This window comes from Pectinophora gossypiella, chromosome 10 (assembly GCF_024362695.1).
Source record: "Pectinophora gossypiella chromosome 10, ilPecGoss1.1, whole genome shotgun sequence".
Lineage (NCBI taxonomy): Eukaryota > Metazoa > Arthropoda > Insecta > Lepidoptera > Gelechiidae > Pectinophora > Pectinophora gossypiella.
Window position 1 is genome coordinate 13,844,790 of NC_065413.1, and position 19,804 is coordinate 13,864,593.

A 19,804-nucleotide genomic window follows, 5' to 3' on the forward strand; every position below is an offset into this window, starting at 1 on the left:
ATATAATTTATGTTAGAAGAACATAAATGAAGAAATAGTGAATTTTGTGTTTGAAGAATTTGTGTTTATGTTTATTTGTGTTTATGTGTTTATGTGTCGCGGGAAACCGCTGGATGCGGGCAGCGCAGGACCGATCGTCGTGGAGATCCTTGGGGGAGGCCTATGCCCAGCAGTGGGCGTCATACGGCTGATGATGATGATGATAGACCTAGGAAATTACCTAATCATATTGTCCCAGTTACATACACCTCAACCACAAATGTTTAGATTCGCAGTAAATATTAGGCAATGAAGCTTGTTAGCGGAAGAAGAAACTTCTGATAGGCAAATATTAAGGTTAATAAATTATTCATTTTGTTTGTTTAGCCTAGCAGCTAGTTTTCTCTATGCAAGCAAAAGTAACTCAGGATGTATGTTTATCATGTTTACATAGTTTTAATTGAATCTAGGTGCATGCTAGTTCAAATAGGTGTGCAGGTCACTTGTTGGTTAGCAGAAGTCTGTATTTGTTCCGTTTAGATAAGATAAGATAAGATAATTTAAAATAATAATAATTTAGAATAATAATTTGTAAGAGATACTATGAAACAAAATGTTTATATTAAATTTAGAATAGGTATATATTTACTGGAATAAGTTTTAAATAATCTATTTCATTATTTGTAAATTGGTAAGTATTATTTTTGTCAGATGATTACTAAATATATCTTTATTATTTACGATTATTTACGATTGTAACTTAAAATATACTTCGAGTGTATACGTCAAGTTGCCAATTGATAAAGGGGTTATTCCTGTCAGTGAGATACTTTCCCAAAAACAAAATATAGATGTCGTTGTACAGTTTTAATGTAAAAATTATTTCAATTATTTCGGGTCCATAATTACATCAAAATAATAATTATTTAATTTATTTTTATTTATTTATTTATTATTAATTTATATTATTAATTAATTATTAGACATTTGCATCAGATTATGTATAGAATTATGTTGCTACCAATATTGATTCTCATTATTTTGATCAGAATAATAATAGGTAGAAGAAGTAATTGAGCATGGGTGTGATAAAAAATGCATTAGGTCTGTTATCGGTTAAACGAAGGGAAAACTGTACAGCGCCATCTATATTGGTTTTGAGGAACGTAGCCTGGAAAGTCCCTCATCATCACCAGCCCATTAACGTCCCCACTGCTGGGGCACGGGCCTTCCCTATGGATGGATAGGGAGATCGGGCCTTAAACCACCACGCGGGCCCAGTGCGGATTGGTGGTTATTAACGACTGCTAATGCAACCGGGACCAACGGCTTAACGTGCCTTCCGAAGCACGGAGGAGCTCGAAATGAAAACTTTTTTTTGTGGTCACCCATCCTATGACCGGCCTTTGCGAATGTTGCTTAACTTCAACAATCGCAGACCGAGCGCGTTTACCGCTGCGCCACCGAGCTCCTCAGAAAGTCTCTCATTAAACGTAAATAAGTAAAACACCAATGCCATAGGTATTGTATCTAACCATTTATTTTTATTAAATACACAAAACATCTTATTTCATAGAGACAGTCACTTTTCTACTACAGTATAATATAGTGATTGAATAATTGATTTGATGGTAAACTTACGTATATTATAGATGAAAACAGATAAGTCTCTAAAAAAGAAAAACAATTTAGGAAAATACCAGAATAAATTCTCAAGTAAAATAAATTAAAATCCAAAAAGGTTTAACCTTTACCATATTTATTTAACTTTTGAAAAGCATTTATTTTACAAGCATAATTTAATTATACACATAATTTTATTTTTAAATTAGGTATTCAATAAATCCAGCCTTCTCACAAAAATATAGATTTTTATCTTAAAATAAGAAAACGTACTAATATAGTAAAACAGTTCGTATCTACAAAACATTTATATAATATTTATTTATGTGATACAATTTATAATTGACCAGAAAATTTAATTTAGGTACCTAGAATAGAACATTATGTTTATTGCAATCTTAGAAATTCTCGAAAATTTTATAGTAGACCAATTTCCAAGTAATTACTTTAATATATTTTATAGACGCTTAAATCGAGATACTTATTTTGTCATTCGGTACTATCTCATATTATATCACTTTCTTTTAACCATTCTTCTATGAAAAAATAACCTTTGTGATACCTAAAAAAACCTTTACTAAAGCAGTTTATGAAGCATGTCCCTTTATGAAATAGATTTGAAAAAGCACGCAGATATGTTATTGCAGACTTTTTTCAGAATTTGATCTGGAATTCAGAATTCCGCGTTCGAAAATTAAATATATTATTTATTTCTGCATTTTACCAGTATACTTTATTAAAACTTACTTTTAAAATTTTAAATCCAAATTTAAACATTTAAAAATGGAAAATGAATTCGAATTATTCTTTTATCTTTCCTTTCCCAACACTAACCATTATTATTTTAAAATTCGAAGAGAATGATGCATCTAGTACATTTTAGAAGTACACTATACATGTCTTGGATACATTTTAAGGGAAATACAGTGAACGTGTTAATTAGATGTATATATTATTTATTCCAGCAGTATGGTAGGTACCGGTACAACGGGTATTAAATGTAATGCAATAATAACAGTTATTTACAAGGACTCCACGATATAGCCGTCGTCGGTCTGCTGTGATCGCCTGTAGGTGTCCATCTGAAAAAATAATAATAAAAAAGATTGGACAAATAACAAACACAGGTCTTATAAATAAAACGCCTCCTCCATTACGTCACATCGAGGCAAGCTTTCCAATAAGTAGATAATCTTAGGCAATTAAGTAAAATATTATGTTTTTTATAAATAATAATAAAAAATGTGAGGTGTGGGTATTTAGTTCATCTTGCGATGGATGTAACTCTGACTACTCCAATTGGGATATAGCCGTGTGCTTATATTATAGTATGAGTAAGACTTAATAAAAATAATAATCACGAACCACCCGGTAGGAGTACTTAGATTTTTTTTGTACCTTACTTTTGTATTTTCCGCTTCAAGCTACTCTCCTAACTACTTAAAAAAAAACTTTTTTTTTTTATATTTGAATGGTTTTTTTTTCTTTTATGTACATACATACATAATGTTCGCAAATGTCTCCGTTAATTATCATTGTAGGTCGATTATGATTTTTTTTTTATTTGTTTCTTCATTGAGAATATAAAGTGACACGCGCTGTAATATATGAGGTATGTAAAAGAGAAGCAAACGTGGTACGAAATCGGGATCGATTGAATCAACGATAGATTGACGTCAATTCGTGGCGGTCACCTCAGTTGAAAAATAGAGCAACGGTCGACAGGGTGGACACACCTTTACACGTTCCTGTTTACTTACGAATAGCTTATGTAGCTTTTCGAGGCAAAATTTTGCCTTACGAAAAAAATCTACGTACGTACGAAATTCATAATTGAAAATACGAAAATTAAATCAGAAATCAGAATCATTTATTCAACGTAATTATCATGGATAAACTTATTAAAGGTCAATGTAACATTTCATGAATTTACGTCATTTCGCAATAACATGGCTGAGGAGAAGTAATGACAAGGAACTGCAGGAGCAACACATATTTTATCAATGAGGGTATACGTTACAAGTTATTTAAAAACTAAATATAGTTTTTTATGTATTTTTTGTATTTTTATGCAGGCCGACGGCCGAACACATCACCACATTGTTATTTGAATTATTTTACCACCTATTTTTATTTATGTGTTCTCGCAAATAAATTGATTTGATTTAGAGGCACACATTTAATACCAGACATTTTTATCATTTAGGTAATCATTAATCTTATAATAAAGCTTTTTACATAATGTAAGCTCCACATGAGTTTTAAATTTATATTTACAAACTATAATTTAAATACACGTAAAGATCAAAACGTATAAAATCAACACCCAGGTAACAACACACTTTTAGCCTTGTCATAACGGTGTTTTTTTTTTTTTTTTTTTTAATATTATTTGAATTACAACAATATAAACACTATAGAGTCAACGATAGAGTTAACCACCAATACGCACTGGGCCCGCGTGGTGGTTTAAGGCCCGATCTCCCTATCCATCCATAGGGAAGGCCCGTGCCCCAGCAGTGGGGACGTTAATGGGCTGGTGATGATGAAACACTATAGATTACCGCACCAAAATAGGTTTTTACTAATAAGTAGCTAGCAGTTAAACGTTTCTAACTCCCTCTCAGTACAGAATTAAGAAAATCGATTTCTTCATCTCGTAAATAAGAGGAAGCAAGTGAAGTGTGTCAGGTTTGAAGCACATGGAATTCCAGTCTCTGCTTGCCCCGGTGGGAAATAGGCGTGAGTTTATGTATGCATGTAGATAAGATTATTATGAACATTTAATAAGAACATTATAATGAAAAGTTGCATATTTAGGGCATATGCTAAGACACAAAAGGTATGAACTGCTGCTACTCGTAATGAAGAGCAAAGTCGCAGGAAAAAGAAAAGTGGGTCGGAGGAAGAAGTCCTGCGTCGAACTGTTCCGCCTCGCGGGAGTTAAAAATATTTTTTTGGAGCTGATGGCCAACCTCCACTAGTTGGAGAGGCACCTGAAGAAGAAGATGAACATTTACTTACAAAATAACATCAAAAGACTTCCTAGGTAAACCTAACTATTATTTTATGTAGGTTGTTCTTTTAATTATTTATTTTGTTAGAATGCACTAACCCGCTATTATTATACTTGTACAAAATTTTCCTGTACCCAAAGGTTGCCTGGAAGAAATTGCTGCATGAGCAATAAGGCCGCCTGTTGTGCTTTTCTGTATATGTTGTCCTTATCTCTGTATTTTGTGTCCATTGTGCTCTATAAAGTATTTTATCTATCTATCTATCTAACATACACATTTATCGCGCTTGTCAGTCAGGAATAAATAATTTGTTCAACTTTGGCCAGTGTAAAATGTAGTCTATGCAGTTTGTCTAGCCAAGCACGTAGTTCAAACTAGAATTCAGCCCAGTTCCAGTTCCTATCCAAGTTCTGGCACGTATGGATCACTACCTGACTAGTAACAGCAAGTATAAAACTAATTACTTTAGTGTAATTGTATGTACACAAATACAGGGTGTTAGTGACATACAGGGTGTTGACGAATGCTCTCAGTATTCGTCACGATGAGAGCACGTGATAATCATTTATGATCCTATGAATTCGAAAACAAATTCGACAATTATTGATTTAGGCTTGTGCTAGATTCGAACCTGCGACCACAATTAGTGAGAGCAAGCGTTCTACCAACTGGTCTGTCATGGTTCCACGGTGCACTGATAGTACGATATCAACCAAACTGAATGAGTCCATTATTCAAAAACCTTTTAAGGTATTTACGATAATCATCATCACATGAGGTTGTAAACAGGATATTAATCAGCAAAATGGCACACTTATTTGGCTCTCAGGCAAATTAACTACAAGTTTGGAGAATCCTCCCACTTAAAAAAAAATGTATCACTTTGGACTGCCAACTCATTGTATAGTAGGGATTTTTTTCGAACGGAGTGCTCCTAGAACCGCACCTCAAAGGAAGCGTTGCATAATTTCAACCCTCATGTCATTCTGTCCAAGCTGCACGGCGTATGCAATGAATCAATTATCGGCAATCTAAACTCCGATCAACAACATACCACATACCAAATATTAAAGGTCAATTCCTAAGGGTACTTTGTTTTAGGTTTATTATCGTAATAAAACACATAACGGGTTCTTACCGCGTTTAAATCAGGGATATGAGACTCCCGATATTTAAATTATAATGAAGCTCCATTCATCGGTAACATTTTCTCATTTCCCGCGTTTAACTGACGTTTTTATTTCATTTATTGTTGAAAAAAAAACAGTTTTTATGCGCTCACGCACATGATTAGATTCAGGGATCAAAAATAAAACTTTGAACTGTAGATTATAATAGATAAAGTTACTGGTCACAACTTTTTGAACTGGAATATATACTAACGGCAACGTAAATGAATAACATGCTTACCCAATGTTTGACAATATTGCGAAGTTTCAGCTTCATCACCTCCCGCGCAGCCGCGTCATCGCGATCGTATACACCTGCGCAACAAACAAAAAAAATCCATCAAACGTGGACATTACATATATATATTTTTTACAGTTTTTCAAAGCTGTTGGTCTCCTACATAACGTAAAATCACGCCTGTATCCTCTGAGGGGTAGGCAGAGGTGTCATGTACACCCAGTCCACGCCAGTTACGGTTAAGTCCCATGTAATAGGGGCGAGCCTATTGCCCTTAAGGGGGTCAAATTGTGACTAGAAATCTGAGATGCATATGTCTGTTATCCATGAAATTAGAAGGTTAAACAAAATCAAATCTGTAAGCGCCACCTGTTTTTTTTTTTTGGCGAACGTAGCCCGGAAAGTCCCTTATTCATCTCCAAACGCAATATTGCTATTTAACATTTCTTGACATTACGCACTTACTTCTATATGCTCAAATGTCTTACTTCTATATGATTTTTACATGAATAGCTTCAGTATGCCGGAGTGAGATGGTGGCTGAGTTCGGATAGATAGGACAGGGATATAACGTAGAACCCTTGCCCAGGGATACGGGTTACCTCAACGGTTGCAGAGGCGGAGATAGGAGCCATCGGTACGGCAATGCAGAACGGACGGGGCAATTCACAGTTACTGTAACCTGGAACCTGACTGAGGGCAGCAGTAACTGTCAGTGCTATTCAGAAGCGGAGGGCAGGAGTCCTAGTACGGCTTTGAAATAGACTACTCTGCGCGCCATCCCACGCGCGTCAGATAGAGTACTGCGGCGGAAGGCAAGAGAGAAACCACTGCCCTATTTTTCCTTAAAAAAGTAGCATGGGGAATGCTTACTAACAAGAGCGTGTCTCTTAAATTACTGATGAGATGAATTGCTTGTAAGTGACCTTTATAACGCCCCAGCCTTTTATGTTTTTCTTACGTTTTCAGTGTAGCTTTTTTACATTTTTTAATAATAGACAGGCACTAATGAGCAACGAAATTTGAATCAAAATTAATTTACGTATAATTATAACCTTTTAATACAATTATGTGGAATAACATGAATAATTGTATTAATTCATTACGTCTATTTCTGAAAGCATTTTCAAATGGAAGTTTCGTAAATCGAATTGGATTGATCTTTTTGAAGGATAGATTATCAATCGCATTTTATAATCGCATTATTATTATAAATTGAATACATTTCCGCCTGTAATTTCATTCGCGTAGACTTCAATTTTCGCGGTTACGACTCTAAAATTTGTCCCTGGAAAGGACTCCATGATTGTGTCTGGGTATCGATATATCTATGTGCCAATTTTCATTCCAATCGGCCCAGCTTTAATCTATGCTATGCCAGAGACGGTTATTGCTTCTCAACAATAACCACTATAATATTCGAGCACTGTAAAAACTAAGATTTATGGAGTTGCCATGTCCCGAAGGACAAAAACTCCCAAATTAAATAAAGATAAAAAAAGAGTCTTAACCGCGAAAACTGAAGTCTACGCGAATGAAATTACGGGCGGAAGCATTGAAAACCCCTGTGGTTCAGTGGTTGAGCTTTCGGCTCACGCTCCAGATGTCCAGATGTGATGTGTGATGTGTTGATGTAATGAAGTGTATTTGTATTGTATTGTATTGTATGTCCCGGAATATCACAAAAATCACTTTGAGATCCCTAGTTTGGATAGGACTTTAAAGGCTGATTCGAAAGTAAGATGACCCGTACTTACTGATTTAAGTACGTAGTCGTTACATGACTTATGTCAGGGTCCTATAGCAGTTCAATTATACCCCTGACACCAGGTTTGCTGTTGCTGGTAACCCACATGATAGAAGATCAGAGCACTCACCTCCGTCTCTGACAGGAATGATGTCGTCACCAGAAGGCAGCAGGCCGTATGCCGAATGAGGGTAGCCGGGGTGAGGCGGTGTCTCCTCCTGCCCCAGTTGACGTCTTCCCATCATCTCCGGGTTAGCCATCTGCTGAGGAACATACAGAGCGTTAGTGACAGTGTAACAAAAACTTTGGATAATTCAGGTCATGATTCTGAGTTGATATCAAATGGAATTTTCTGTCGCAAAAGTATCGAACTGAAATAATTAAACAAACACTAAAAATTTCATGAATTTTTCCAACTAGAAATTCTTTCTTTTATGAATTGCTTTGATGTGGCTATTTTAACCCCCTGATCCAAATATCAAGCCACAACGACTTTTATAAATGCGTCTGCCATTACATTATATTCTTCTATATTTATGTACCCGGAGCAATGGGAAAATAGGTAATTGTAACGTTAAATCTGGAGGAGCTCGGTGGCGCAGCGGGAAACGCGCTCGGTCTGCGATTGTTGAAGTTAAGCAATTTTAGCAAAGGCCGGTCATAGGATGGGTGACCACAAAAAAAAGTTTTCATCTCGAGCTCCTCCGTGCTTCGGAAGGCACGTTAAGCCGTTGGTCCCGGCTGCATTAGCAGTAGTTAATAACCATCAATCCGCATTGGGCCCGCGTGATGGTATAAGGCCCGATCTCCCTATCCATCCATAGGGAAGGCCCGTGCCCCAGCAGTGGGGACGTTAATGGGCTGGTGATGATGAACGTTAAATCTGAGCAGCGCCATCTGTATTATTTTTGGGGAACGTAACCTGGAAAGTCGCGCATTATTTAATACCGGTAAACGGAAATCGGTAAAAATTGATTCTTATATCCGTTCCGCACTAGCAGAGTTGTCATGCACTGTGGAACGCAGGAGTTGTGGAGTTGATCAAAAGACGTGTCACTTTATAAGACGGTCGCTTTTGTCTGTCCATTAATGTGGTATATAACATAGATAGATAAAGAGCTGCACATAACATAGGTGTGGAGGTACATACTACACGTATCCGAATCCGAAACTTCATATCCGTAACATCCCTGCTATTTTTACACTCTCAGTGCATTAGAGCTGAATGTTCTCGCATTATTATTTTTAACGAGAATAGAATTTAAAGTACACCTAAATATTAATGCACAAATGTGATTGAACATTTATGGATATTGTCGGGAACCAAGATGAAGCCATAAAGAAAACGCAAAACAATATTTATATAACTCAGATTTTATGTGACCATAAAAATTATATTTCGGAACGTAAGATGTAAAAAATGATCATTTGAAAGTCTGGTGTATGAGTAGGTAATTTATGCCACAGACTGGATACTCCGTACAAAAATCTTGTTCTTACCCCGTGCGCGAGAGTGAGACAGAAAGTTCACGCGCTTCCTTACTCCTTATGACGTAATAGACTAGTTTGAGGAGGTGAGGTAAATCAAGATCGGGGCGGGGTGGGGAGTGTCCCTTCTATACGTTGCGTTATTGCTTATTCTATGATTGATTATGCACAAGCGTAGGTATTACATAAACTCTACTTAACTGGGAGCGAAAAAAAAATAAGTTTGAAGATGCCCAGATTGCCACACCTATGGAACAGAAGAAGAGTTGGAAGCCAAGTGAGCGCAATACGCGTGCCATACAAGTATGAGCACATAGTTCATACTTCAACTTTGCACTCCACTCGTCCGCAAATTTTACGAGACATGGAGTTCCGCTGTAGTATATTAAAAGGCCCTCCTAAAACGCAAAAAAACAAATGTTCCTTATCAAAGGATTTTTTTTTAATTAATATGATCGTCAAATTATTAAAAAAAAACTTTTGTACACAGTATCTTACGAAAAGTAATAACAAAATTGCAGCGTACCATATAAAATATACATTTCCGGTAAAGTGACTATGAAATTTGAGAAGCAGTAAAGCTATCGTAGTTATCTGTTTGCAGGAGTAATAGTAAAAGAGGGAATGAACCGGCGACAGGGGTACTCATTCAAAATGTGCGTTAGCGTCTTTCCAACCTCTTCTATTCCGTGGTCGCACCAAATTCTCAAGGAAACACGTGACAATAGTAAAAGTTTCTCTTACGTCCATTGCAGAATCCGATCTCTTGCCGTGGCCGCCGAAACAGGAGTGGCCGAAAGCTGAACACCCGCCTGGAACAAACGAAATACATCAACAATTATGTAAGTACCTACACAGAACATATTCCGTCCAAGTAGTATATATATAAATTATATATATATAAATATATATAAATGGAAAACAGAAAAGTTTTTCAGTCAAAAACTATTACGAAGTGGAAGTGTTATTAAGTCCTTTTTTCCGTGTTTCCCACTACTTATATATATTTTTCTGTTTTCCATTATAATCTGTCAATAAACCGAACTTTAAAATAGGTACATTTCTCCTTTGTACTTGTTTGATTGTTTTTGAAAGGTTTTTATTGGCGTGACTACCTTTTCCTTTTAATATAAACTCACGGGATTTGAAATAAACGTCCTTAAATTGAAGTGAAAACGAATTTTATATTTGACGTAAGTACCTACTTTTATAAATATTCAAACGAAGTCATTTCCTAAGTTTATTTTTACACCAGAAAATCCGGTTTTGATTGAATCCATATTTGGAAAGAAACTAGTTAAATAAGTTAACCTGTGAGTGAAATGTGATCGCTTTCCATTTCCGAAACCTTACAGGTAATCAAAAGCTATTAATAGACTTTTATTTCATTAAATTTCGCTTTTTCCATCGAACTATTGGATGGAATGGAAGACCTGAAAACCACTCACCACAATGCGATGAACAAATGCATTGTAACAAGCTATTGTTTTCAATACGACAATATAATATTTAGGTGAAATGACATCTACTCATTTTGCGATAAGTACCTGTAAGGTAAGTTAGTCAAATTGCTATCTAGACAACCTGAGACCAGCCGATACACGGGTACCGTCATAGTAGTAGTGTTCACAAAGAGATTGTAGCCCTTACAGCCGTAACCACCGTAAGCGTGCAACTTTTTCTCGCCTCGACATACGTCACCCGTCACTCTCTCACAGTACTGCACAGAAAGAGACAGATGATCTCGCGGCGAGACAGAGTCGCGTGCTTACGATACTAAGCCCGCAGATCATAAAAACAAGGGAGATATGCCCTGAGCACTAAATTACATAAGGCCGCATGTCGCCTGTTTACTCACGTCTCGCATTAACGTCCCCACTGCTGGGGCACGGGCCTTCCCTATGGATGGATAGGGAGATCGGGCCTTAAACCACCACGCGGGCCCAGTGCGGATTGGTGGTTATTAACGACTGCTAATGCAGCCGGGACCAATGGCTTAACGTGCCTTCCGAAGCACGGAGGAGTTCGAGATGAAAACTTTTTTTGTGTGGTCACCCATCCTAAGACCGGCCTTTGCGAAAGTTGCTTAACTTCAACAATCGCAGACCGAGCGCGTTTAGCCGTTGGTCCCGGCTGCATTAGCAGTCATTAATAACCATCAATCCAGCAGTGGGGACGTTAATGGGCTGATGTTGATGATCTCTCTCGTCAAGTAGGTCAGCTGGAAGAAATCTCTTTGTTTAGAGATAAGCTTACCTGTATTATCTGCTTGCTTAATATGTTCCTTATGTTTGTTTTATTGTGTACAAATAAATAATTAACACATAACATAATATAGAATCACCCGGAATTATATATATATATATTATATATCCCCGAAAACGAGGTGTATAGCAAATATATTACACCCCCGAACGTTCTCAAAGTGAGTACATTCCCAGGAACGGCACATCACTAGATACTACAGTTTTGTCTGACTAGTCACCCTGAGAAAGCCGATTAGTCGGCCGTCTAGGCGGCACATCACTAGTTACAACAATATACGTGTACATAAACTCACGCCACAACAATACCTTTCGAAGAAACTAAAATGTCAGTTTCTATGCAAAACTATTTATTTAATACACAAAAGCATCCGTCCATGGCCGACATTTTGTATTTCATTCATAGAAATATTATTGTGTGGTGACATAATTTGTTTCTAGTTATTGATAATGAAATGTCACAAGTCGATTGGGGATTGAATAGAACCCTATTTGAGTTCAATAGATACAAAATCCATCGATATTAACTTAGTATATATTATGTACAGTCATGAGCAATATAATGTACCCACTTTAGGACTCTGTCGCACTAACATATTTGACATTTAGTGAGACTTACAGTTCAATTTGTCAAAAAAGTTAATGTGACATGGTACCAAAGTGTGACCTTACCTACCGTTTAGTAGTTGTTGACAAGAAATTATAGGAATACTATTCCATTTATGAATTTAATAAATACGATAACAGCCTCCGTGGTATAGTTATACCGTTAGGCTATCGATCTGGAGGTCTGGGTTCGATTCCCGATGGAGACATTGTCGAAATCACTTTGTGAGTCCTTTGTTTGGTAAGGACTTTACAGGCTTGAATCACCTGATTGTCTGAAAAATAAGATGATTTCCGTGCTTCGGAGGGCAAGTTAAGCCGTTGATCCCGGCTATTAGCCGTTAAAACACCTCCATCAACCCGCAGTGGAGCAGCGTGGTGGAGTATGCTCCATACGCCCTGCGGTTGATCGAGGGGAGGACTGTGCCCAGCAGTGGGACATTAGGCTGTTTATGTTATTAAATAAGTTGCAGAAAGTTGTAATATATTGACTTAAGACCGCGCCTATTTCTCGTTGGCTAAGCAGAAACCACTGAATTCAACTTACCACAATCCTGACACCTCTTTCGCTTTCAATGCCTTCATGCCAACCTGACCTTTCTTTAAAACATCCTGGATTACGGTATGTACAGTCATGAGTAAGTCATAGTGCTGACATGACTCATGTAACGACTACGTACTTACATCAGTAAATAGTAACCGGGACCAACGGCTTAACGTGCCTTCCAAAGCACGGATCGTCTTACTTTCGGACGATCTGGTGATCAGCCAGTAATGTCCAAACCAAAAGTAGACTATAGGATAAAGAAAAGAAAAATCATTAAAAATACAGTAAGTAATTACTGTTATGATATATAAGCAAAATGAGGAATACATTGATATGGATAGGACGACATTCGAATTACTTACCTCTTAAGTAACGATGAATGCCACTAGCATATGTAACGAGTTTCGTTATCTCGTAAGACAATATATGTTACGTAGCTTATTATAAGATTAATGACTACCTAAATGATAAAAATGTACACATTTCTCTTGATTCCTTAACAACCATTCAAACATGTCCTTAATAGGAAATTCTGGAAACCATGTAATAAGCTTTCATGACGTTTACCAAACTCGGTTATATTGGATTCCATGTATAACGAAGTCCTGTTTTCCGAATTCCGATTGGTTTTATTTTCATCTTAATCCGAATTTATTTTTGGCAATATTCTAAAAAATTTAACTAAAAGAATCATGAATTTTGCGACGGAAAATTTCACTTGATATTAACTCAGAATCATGAGCTTAACCATTCCCCACAGTATTGGTTACGGTGTCACTAACATCCTGTATAAATAAAATTAAATTATAATAAGATGCCAAAATAAAATCAATATTTCATGTCATTTTTCATCTCAAGAGAACTAGAAATGTTTGAACGCGCGGCATGTTAATAATGTTTGTAAATAAAAAAAAAATCCATCCCTTTTCAGACCCTTAGGGGACCATGTCATCATCCCCCTAGCATTATCCCGTTTATCACAGGGTCCGCTTACCCAACCTGAAGATTTGACAGTTCCGGTTTTTACAGAAGCGACTGCCTGTCTCACCATCCAACCCGCGAAGGGAAAACGAGCCCAATGCAGTTAGGTTACATACTTCCGAAAAACTTACGGGGCGATGTGATGATGATTAACCTTTAGAAGTCCAATGCCAAGAGGAACAGCAAGTTGTCTCGTAATCATTTATGGCTCGCTCTTTTCTATGATGCGTGTATATGATATTTGGTAGTATAACTTGTGATTTAGATATAAAACTCCAAAAAAGGCCTGGAAGTGACTGGTTCGAGAACTTACATTGAATCATGCAAACAACCCCGTCACTACGCTAGCCTTTTGTAAGATAGTGATGTGAATCGCGGGTTGCACTGGAATATACAGTGAAACTTGGTTAAGTGGGACCTGGATAAGTGAGAAACCTCCATAACTGGAACTCATGCTAAGGTCCCAACACTTTGGCACTGAATTACCTCTGTTAGTGGGACGAGGTAAGCCTCTATATCTGGGATTCGTTCTTTCGATTTATCATCATAGTTACCTCTATAACTGAGACAGCGAGTAAATTTTATATGCATAAACCTCTGTAACTGAGATAACATTGTCTGTTTACTCATTCTTATTCTACCCACAAATTCCACACGTAATTCCAAGTACGTAAGTACAAATTTTGAGGTTCAATTACCTTCATTTTTAGTTTCGCTTTACTATCATACAGATGTTTATTTGGAAAATACATAACACGTTATTTTATTTAATGATCGCACCTGTATAACTGAAATAACCTGTATTCTCACCTCTATTAATGGAACCCTCTGTAAATGAGACAGATATTTATTTATACCTGTATATCTGAGACACTGGGTAAGTGGAATACCTCTATAAGTGAAACGACATTGCAGGTCCCTTGATGTCTCACTTAACCAGGTTTCACTGTATAACATTTAGGATTTTTTTTTAAATATACAATTGTCTTGTTAGAATGAATTGGGTCGTGTACTAAGATCAACATAAATAATGAAATGCTGATTACTAAATAAAGACTGATTTAAAACTAAAGAAATACACTTTCTTTTTTTCTATTTAACTTATTTATGAATTTTATCCAGAAAAACGTAATAAGTCCTTCATTCTATCATCTTTTTCTATGACGTCACAGCGTGCTTTTTCATACAAATTCCTTAGTAATTTCATGTTTTGACGTTTCGTAAAAAGTAATTGATTTGATTTGTTGGAAACCACCCTATTCTCGATCTTCGATTCTGATTTTTAATGATGTTCAATATTTCCATTATAAGGAATTATCCGTTGCAAAATTCATTATTATTATAGATTTTATTTTTTAATTCAATTCTATACTTTTGCGATTAAAACTTCCACTTGATATTAACTCAGTAGGTATTATGAACTGAACCATCCCTCTCTATTCTATTCTATTCTATTTTCTTTGTTTGTGGCCGCATCGTTCAGAAACGATGATTCTGCCAACGTCAAGGTTCAAGAGAAAATATTTAACATTAAAATATAATTTTGATCGGTTAGGTTAAAATAATCGGTGGATAGTCCAATGGTGAAGATTGAACCTAGAAAATAACAACACAATTTGTTAGTATGACATTACAAAACACAGGGTTTAAGTTTGCGGAACAAGGACCATCCCTCTCAGTATTCGTTACGATGTCACTTACACCCCGTACAAGTACATACAGGTAGCCATACAAGTAGGTATAGGTGTTAGCGACACCGTACCGAATACTGAGGGGGATGATTCAGACCATGATTCTGAGGTGATATCAAGTGGAAATTTCCTGTCGGAAAATTTATGATTTTTTTTGTGTTTTTATTAATTATTTTCAGTTTCATATTCCACTTGATATACTCATGGTTTGAATGATCCCTCAAAGTTTTCGTTACGATGTCACTAACACCCTGTATATAGGGTATATTTATATCTCTCGCAGTCACGGGGGTCACAGACACAATTCAAGCCCATAATCCATGTCGGGATGTGCAGATATGTCTCTCAAATAAATGTCTGTAAATACTATTTTAGTGTATTGATCCTCGTAATCCCGTCGCGATACCTATTATATCTCCGTTAGTAACATGAGTATTCTCCGAACATCACTACTCAGAGTTGGTTTTGGCTCCGGTTTACACAAGGATCGTCCGTACATAGATTGACTTTGTTCGGTTTGTTCAATAGTTTTGTGTCAGTGCTGTCCCAATGCGGGCCAAATGCTGTAGTTGATTTTAGAGGGGATTTTTCTAGTACTTATGTAAGCCGGTAATTGTATTTCAAACCTCGTTCGGAATGTGTCGCAACGTTAGGGAACTGAAGTACCGAGTTCACTTGCTTGAAAAATGGAACCGTTTGAATTAGTGTAATGGAATAGATAGAACAACAAAAATCTGTGAGAGAGATGTGTATAAGAACACGTGTAAAAAGTGTCTTCCCCTTAAATTAAGATGAGTCAGTGGACAAATTCTCAGGAAATAATATTTTACTTATAGTACGAGTAGTTCAGGTTAAATATAAATTGCTTATTATCTTGTAGACTAGATTGTAATATTCAAGCATATATTTGGAATAGAATAGAGTAGAAATAGTTCATTATAAGACGGCGGACGGCCTCTGTGGTCCAGTGGTTGAGCGATGTGCTCACGATCCAGAGGTCCCGGGTTCTATTCCCGGTGGGGACAAATTACAAAAATCACTTTGTGATCCCTAGTTTGATTACGACATTACAGGCTGATTACCTGATTGTCCAAAAGTAAGATAATCCGTGCTTCGGAAGGCATGTTAAGCCGTTGGTCCCGGTTACTACTTACTGATGTCACTACGTAGTCGTCATGTCAGAGGCCTATGGCGGCTCAATAATAACCCTGACACCAGGGTTGATGAAACTGGTAATCCACCTCACAACCCACACGATAGAAGAAGAAGCTTGATGGTATCTTTTGGGCTTGAACAGTGTCAGATTGAGACAACCTAACCTACTTTATATCCCGTGTTGGTCCTGGTACTCCTCGTATTTATAACTAAGATTTTTCACAGGTTAACCACCAACCATATGTTATTGCGATTATTTTTTATAAAAATGTTTGTCGCCAACAAAAAGTTTTGTTTGTGGTCCACCACTGACGAGATGTACAGTCATGAGCAATATACGTAATTTACCCACTTTAGGACTCTGTCGCACTAACATATTTGACATTTAGTGAGACTTACAGTTCAATTTGCCAAAAAAGTTAATGTGACATGGTACCAAAGTGTATACATAATTGTTACTGGCAATAAATGTATTTTATTCTTATTCTTCTTAATGCTCGTGACCGTACCACGACCAACACGGGCTTTATATCACATGATTTGGTTAAATTAAGTTATAACGACTTGTTAGCTCTCGCATATATAACCTGTCGGAACTGGGATTACATCGGGTGAATGCATGCCTACTTTATTAATAGGGCCACTGGGCTCATAATCCGTTGCATAACACTGTGAAACACAATATAATACCTCTAAAAGCCTAAAGCTTTCATGTAACGGCTTTAGCAGTAATAACCATCGACGTATGGACAAACAGAGAAATGCAGAAATCACAAATTAATTTCTGCACGTCGAGTAGTTGGCCATTGATGACGACAAAGCAAATTGGGCGCATAATCGTTTTAATGACATGAAATTTGCCTTCACCACTTCAGGAATTGAACATGGGCGTAAAGGATTTAATTTGTGTGCGTCAAGCTAGCGGCCTCAAAAATAAAATGGGCACGAAAAAATAATTTGACCATACCAAAAAATAGTACTCTTATTGAAAAAAATAGTACCTGTTGTAAAAAAAATAGTACCATCACGGTTCTGGATTTATAGCCATGTTTTATTGCACTTGCTAGCTTGACGGTGAGCGAAATTTGGCGAGAGTTAACGACAAGGTCTTTCGCTTTGATTTAAACGCCAAAAAATAGTACCGAAATAGTACTCACCCCCTGCAAAATACCGAAATGAGTACTTCAACGGTTCCAAAGTTATAAAGGCAGTTCTTTGATCCCGCTGGCTTGACGTTTTGAAAATACCTATTATCTAGGGAACGCTTGCATACTTCAGTTTGTAACTAATGTCAATAAACTCGTATGAAATAGTACTCCCTACCATCATAATTTGGACCTGATTCTCTTTGTAGAAATATGTCAAAAAGTCATTATAACCTATGTCATACATTTATCAAGACAGGTACCGTCGCGAACAAAATTATTACACATGCTCAAGAAGGATGTTGTCAGATTTTAGTATTTTTTCCCCATTTTTGGGTAAAAATTGGTGAAGTGCCAGGGTTGTCAGATGAAAGTAATAATAAACTCTTTGAGTTATTCTACAAATACTGCAAATTGTTTATTAACAAACACTTCGATCCGTAACAATTTGAACATGAAGGTATAAATTATAAAATAAAACAGTAGATTAAAAATGAATTATGATGTATTAAAATCACAGATTGTTTTCCATAAGAACTAGACCCATGCAGCCATTTTCTATTAAAATTATTACATATGGGTGTATGCAACAGCAATTTTTTGTAATAGCAACACTCTGAAGTGCAAAGAAATGGTAGGGTAGACCTCCAAAATGGCAATACTGGCGATGGCAATACTTACGAATAAATTGTGAGGTTATGTAATTGTCTACGTGACTGTATCAACAACAAATGTATGGCATAGGTTATGATGATTTTTTAACATATTTCTACAAAGAGAATCGGATCAAAATTATGATGGTAGGAAGTACTATTTCATACGAGTTTATTGATATTAGTTACATACTGAAGTATGCAAGCGTTCCCCAGATAATAGGTATTTTCAAAACGTCAAGCTAGCGGGATCAAAGAACTGCCTTTATAACTTTGGAACCGTTGAAGTACTCATTTCGGTATTTTGCAGGGGGTGAGTACTATTTCGGTACTATTTTTTGGCGTTTAAATCAAAGCGAAAGACCTTGTCGTTAACTCTCGCCAAATTTCGCTCACCGTCAAGCTAGCAAGTGCAATAAAACATGGCTATAAATCCAGAACCGTGATGGTACTAATTTTTTTACAACAGGTACTATTTTTTTCAATAAGAGTACTATTTTTTGGTATGGTCAAATTATTTTTTCGTGCCCATTTTTTTTTTGAGGCCGCTAGCTTGACGCACACTTTAATTTCGGGTAGTCAGTTATTTTCATAAGTGTTCCCGAAATGCCTATTCGTTTATGATTAGCGTCGGATTTTGATGTTATTTCATGCTGCAGCTGTTGTCAAAATGTAACAAGTAATTACATGTTTATTGTCAATATTAAATGACCTACGGCAGTGAGACGTGGCCGCTTACTATGGGTCTCGTGAGGTGGCTCGGTGTCGCTCAGCGGGCAATGGAGAGAGCTATGCTCGGTATTTCCCTGCTGGATCGAATCAGAAATGAGGAGATCCGCAGGAGAACTAAAGCCACCGACATAGCTCGGAGAATTGCAAAGCTGAAGTGGCAGTGGGCAGGACACATAGCGAGGAGAACCGATGGCCGATGGGGCGGAAAGGTTCTGGAGTGGCGACCACGTGTCGGACGACGCTCAGTGGGTAGGCCCGCTACAAGGTGGACCGACGATCTGGTGAAGGTCGCGGGAAGCCGCTGGATGCGGGCAGCGCAGAACCGATCGTCGTGGAGATCCTTGGGGGAGGCCTATGCCCAGCAGTGGGCGTCATACGGCTGATGATGATGATGATGATGATGTGTCAATAGCACCACTTATAGTTTAGTCCTATGATTGGTCAAACAGACCCATAATGTCCCCCGTTTTTTAATATTAGTGCCTTCGAACTCGGTGACTAAAGGTTGGCCACCTCTAACACTCGCTGCTTTTTCCCTTTGGATTATTGGCAAGCGGTATATAAGGCCAAAGTTGATGGTAGGGCTGGCAGAGGAAGACCTAGAAGGACTAACATTGACCAAATTGGAGATGTCCTTAGAAAAGGTTTAGTACGATCTACTCTGAACCGGCGTGCGTGTATGAAGCGATTGATGAATGTGGAGGAACCAAGAGAAGTGTGTCAGGATCGAAGCAAATGGAATTCTATAGTCATTAATATATTATAGGAA

General features: G+C 37.1%; 1 protein-coding gene across 1 annotated transcript in view; it reads right to left on the minus strand.

Annotated features, from left to right (window-relative positions):
• Positions 1–1,830: 1,830 nt before the first annotated feature.
• LOC126370154 (neuropeptide CCHamide-2) overlaps positions 1,831–19,804 on the minus strand; it is a 76,380-nt gene continuing 58,406 nt past the window's right edge. The window contains exons 3-6 of the mRNA XM_050014913.1: positions 10,006–10,073; positions 7,904–8,033; positions 6,030–6,103; positions 1,831–2,684 (exon numbers count right to left, since the gene is read on the minus strand). Of these exons, the coding sequence (XP_049870870.1) occupies positions 2,625–2,684; positions 6,030–6,103; positions 7,904–8,033; positions 10,006–10,073 (332 nt within the window). The 3' untranslated portion in view covers positions 1,831–2,624. The remainder of the gene's footprint in view (positions 2,685–6,029; positions 6,104–7,903; positions 8,034–10,005; positions 10,074–19,804) is intronic.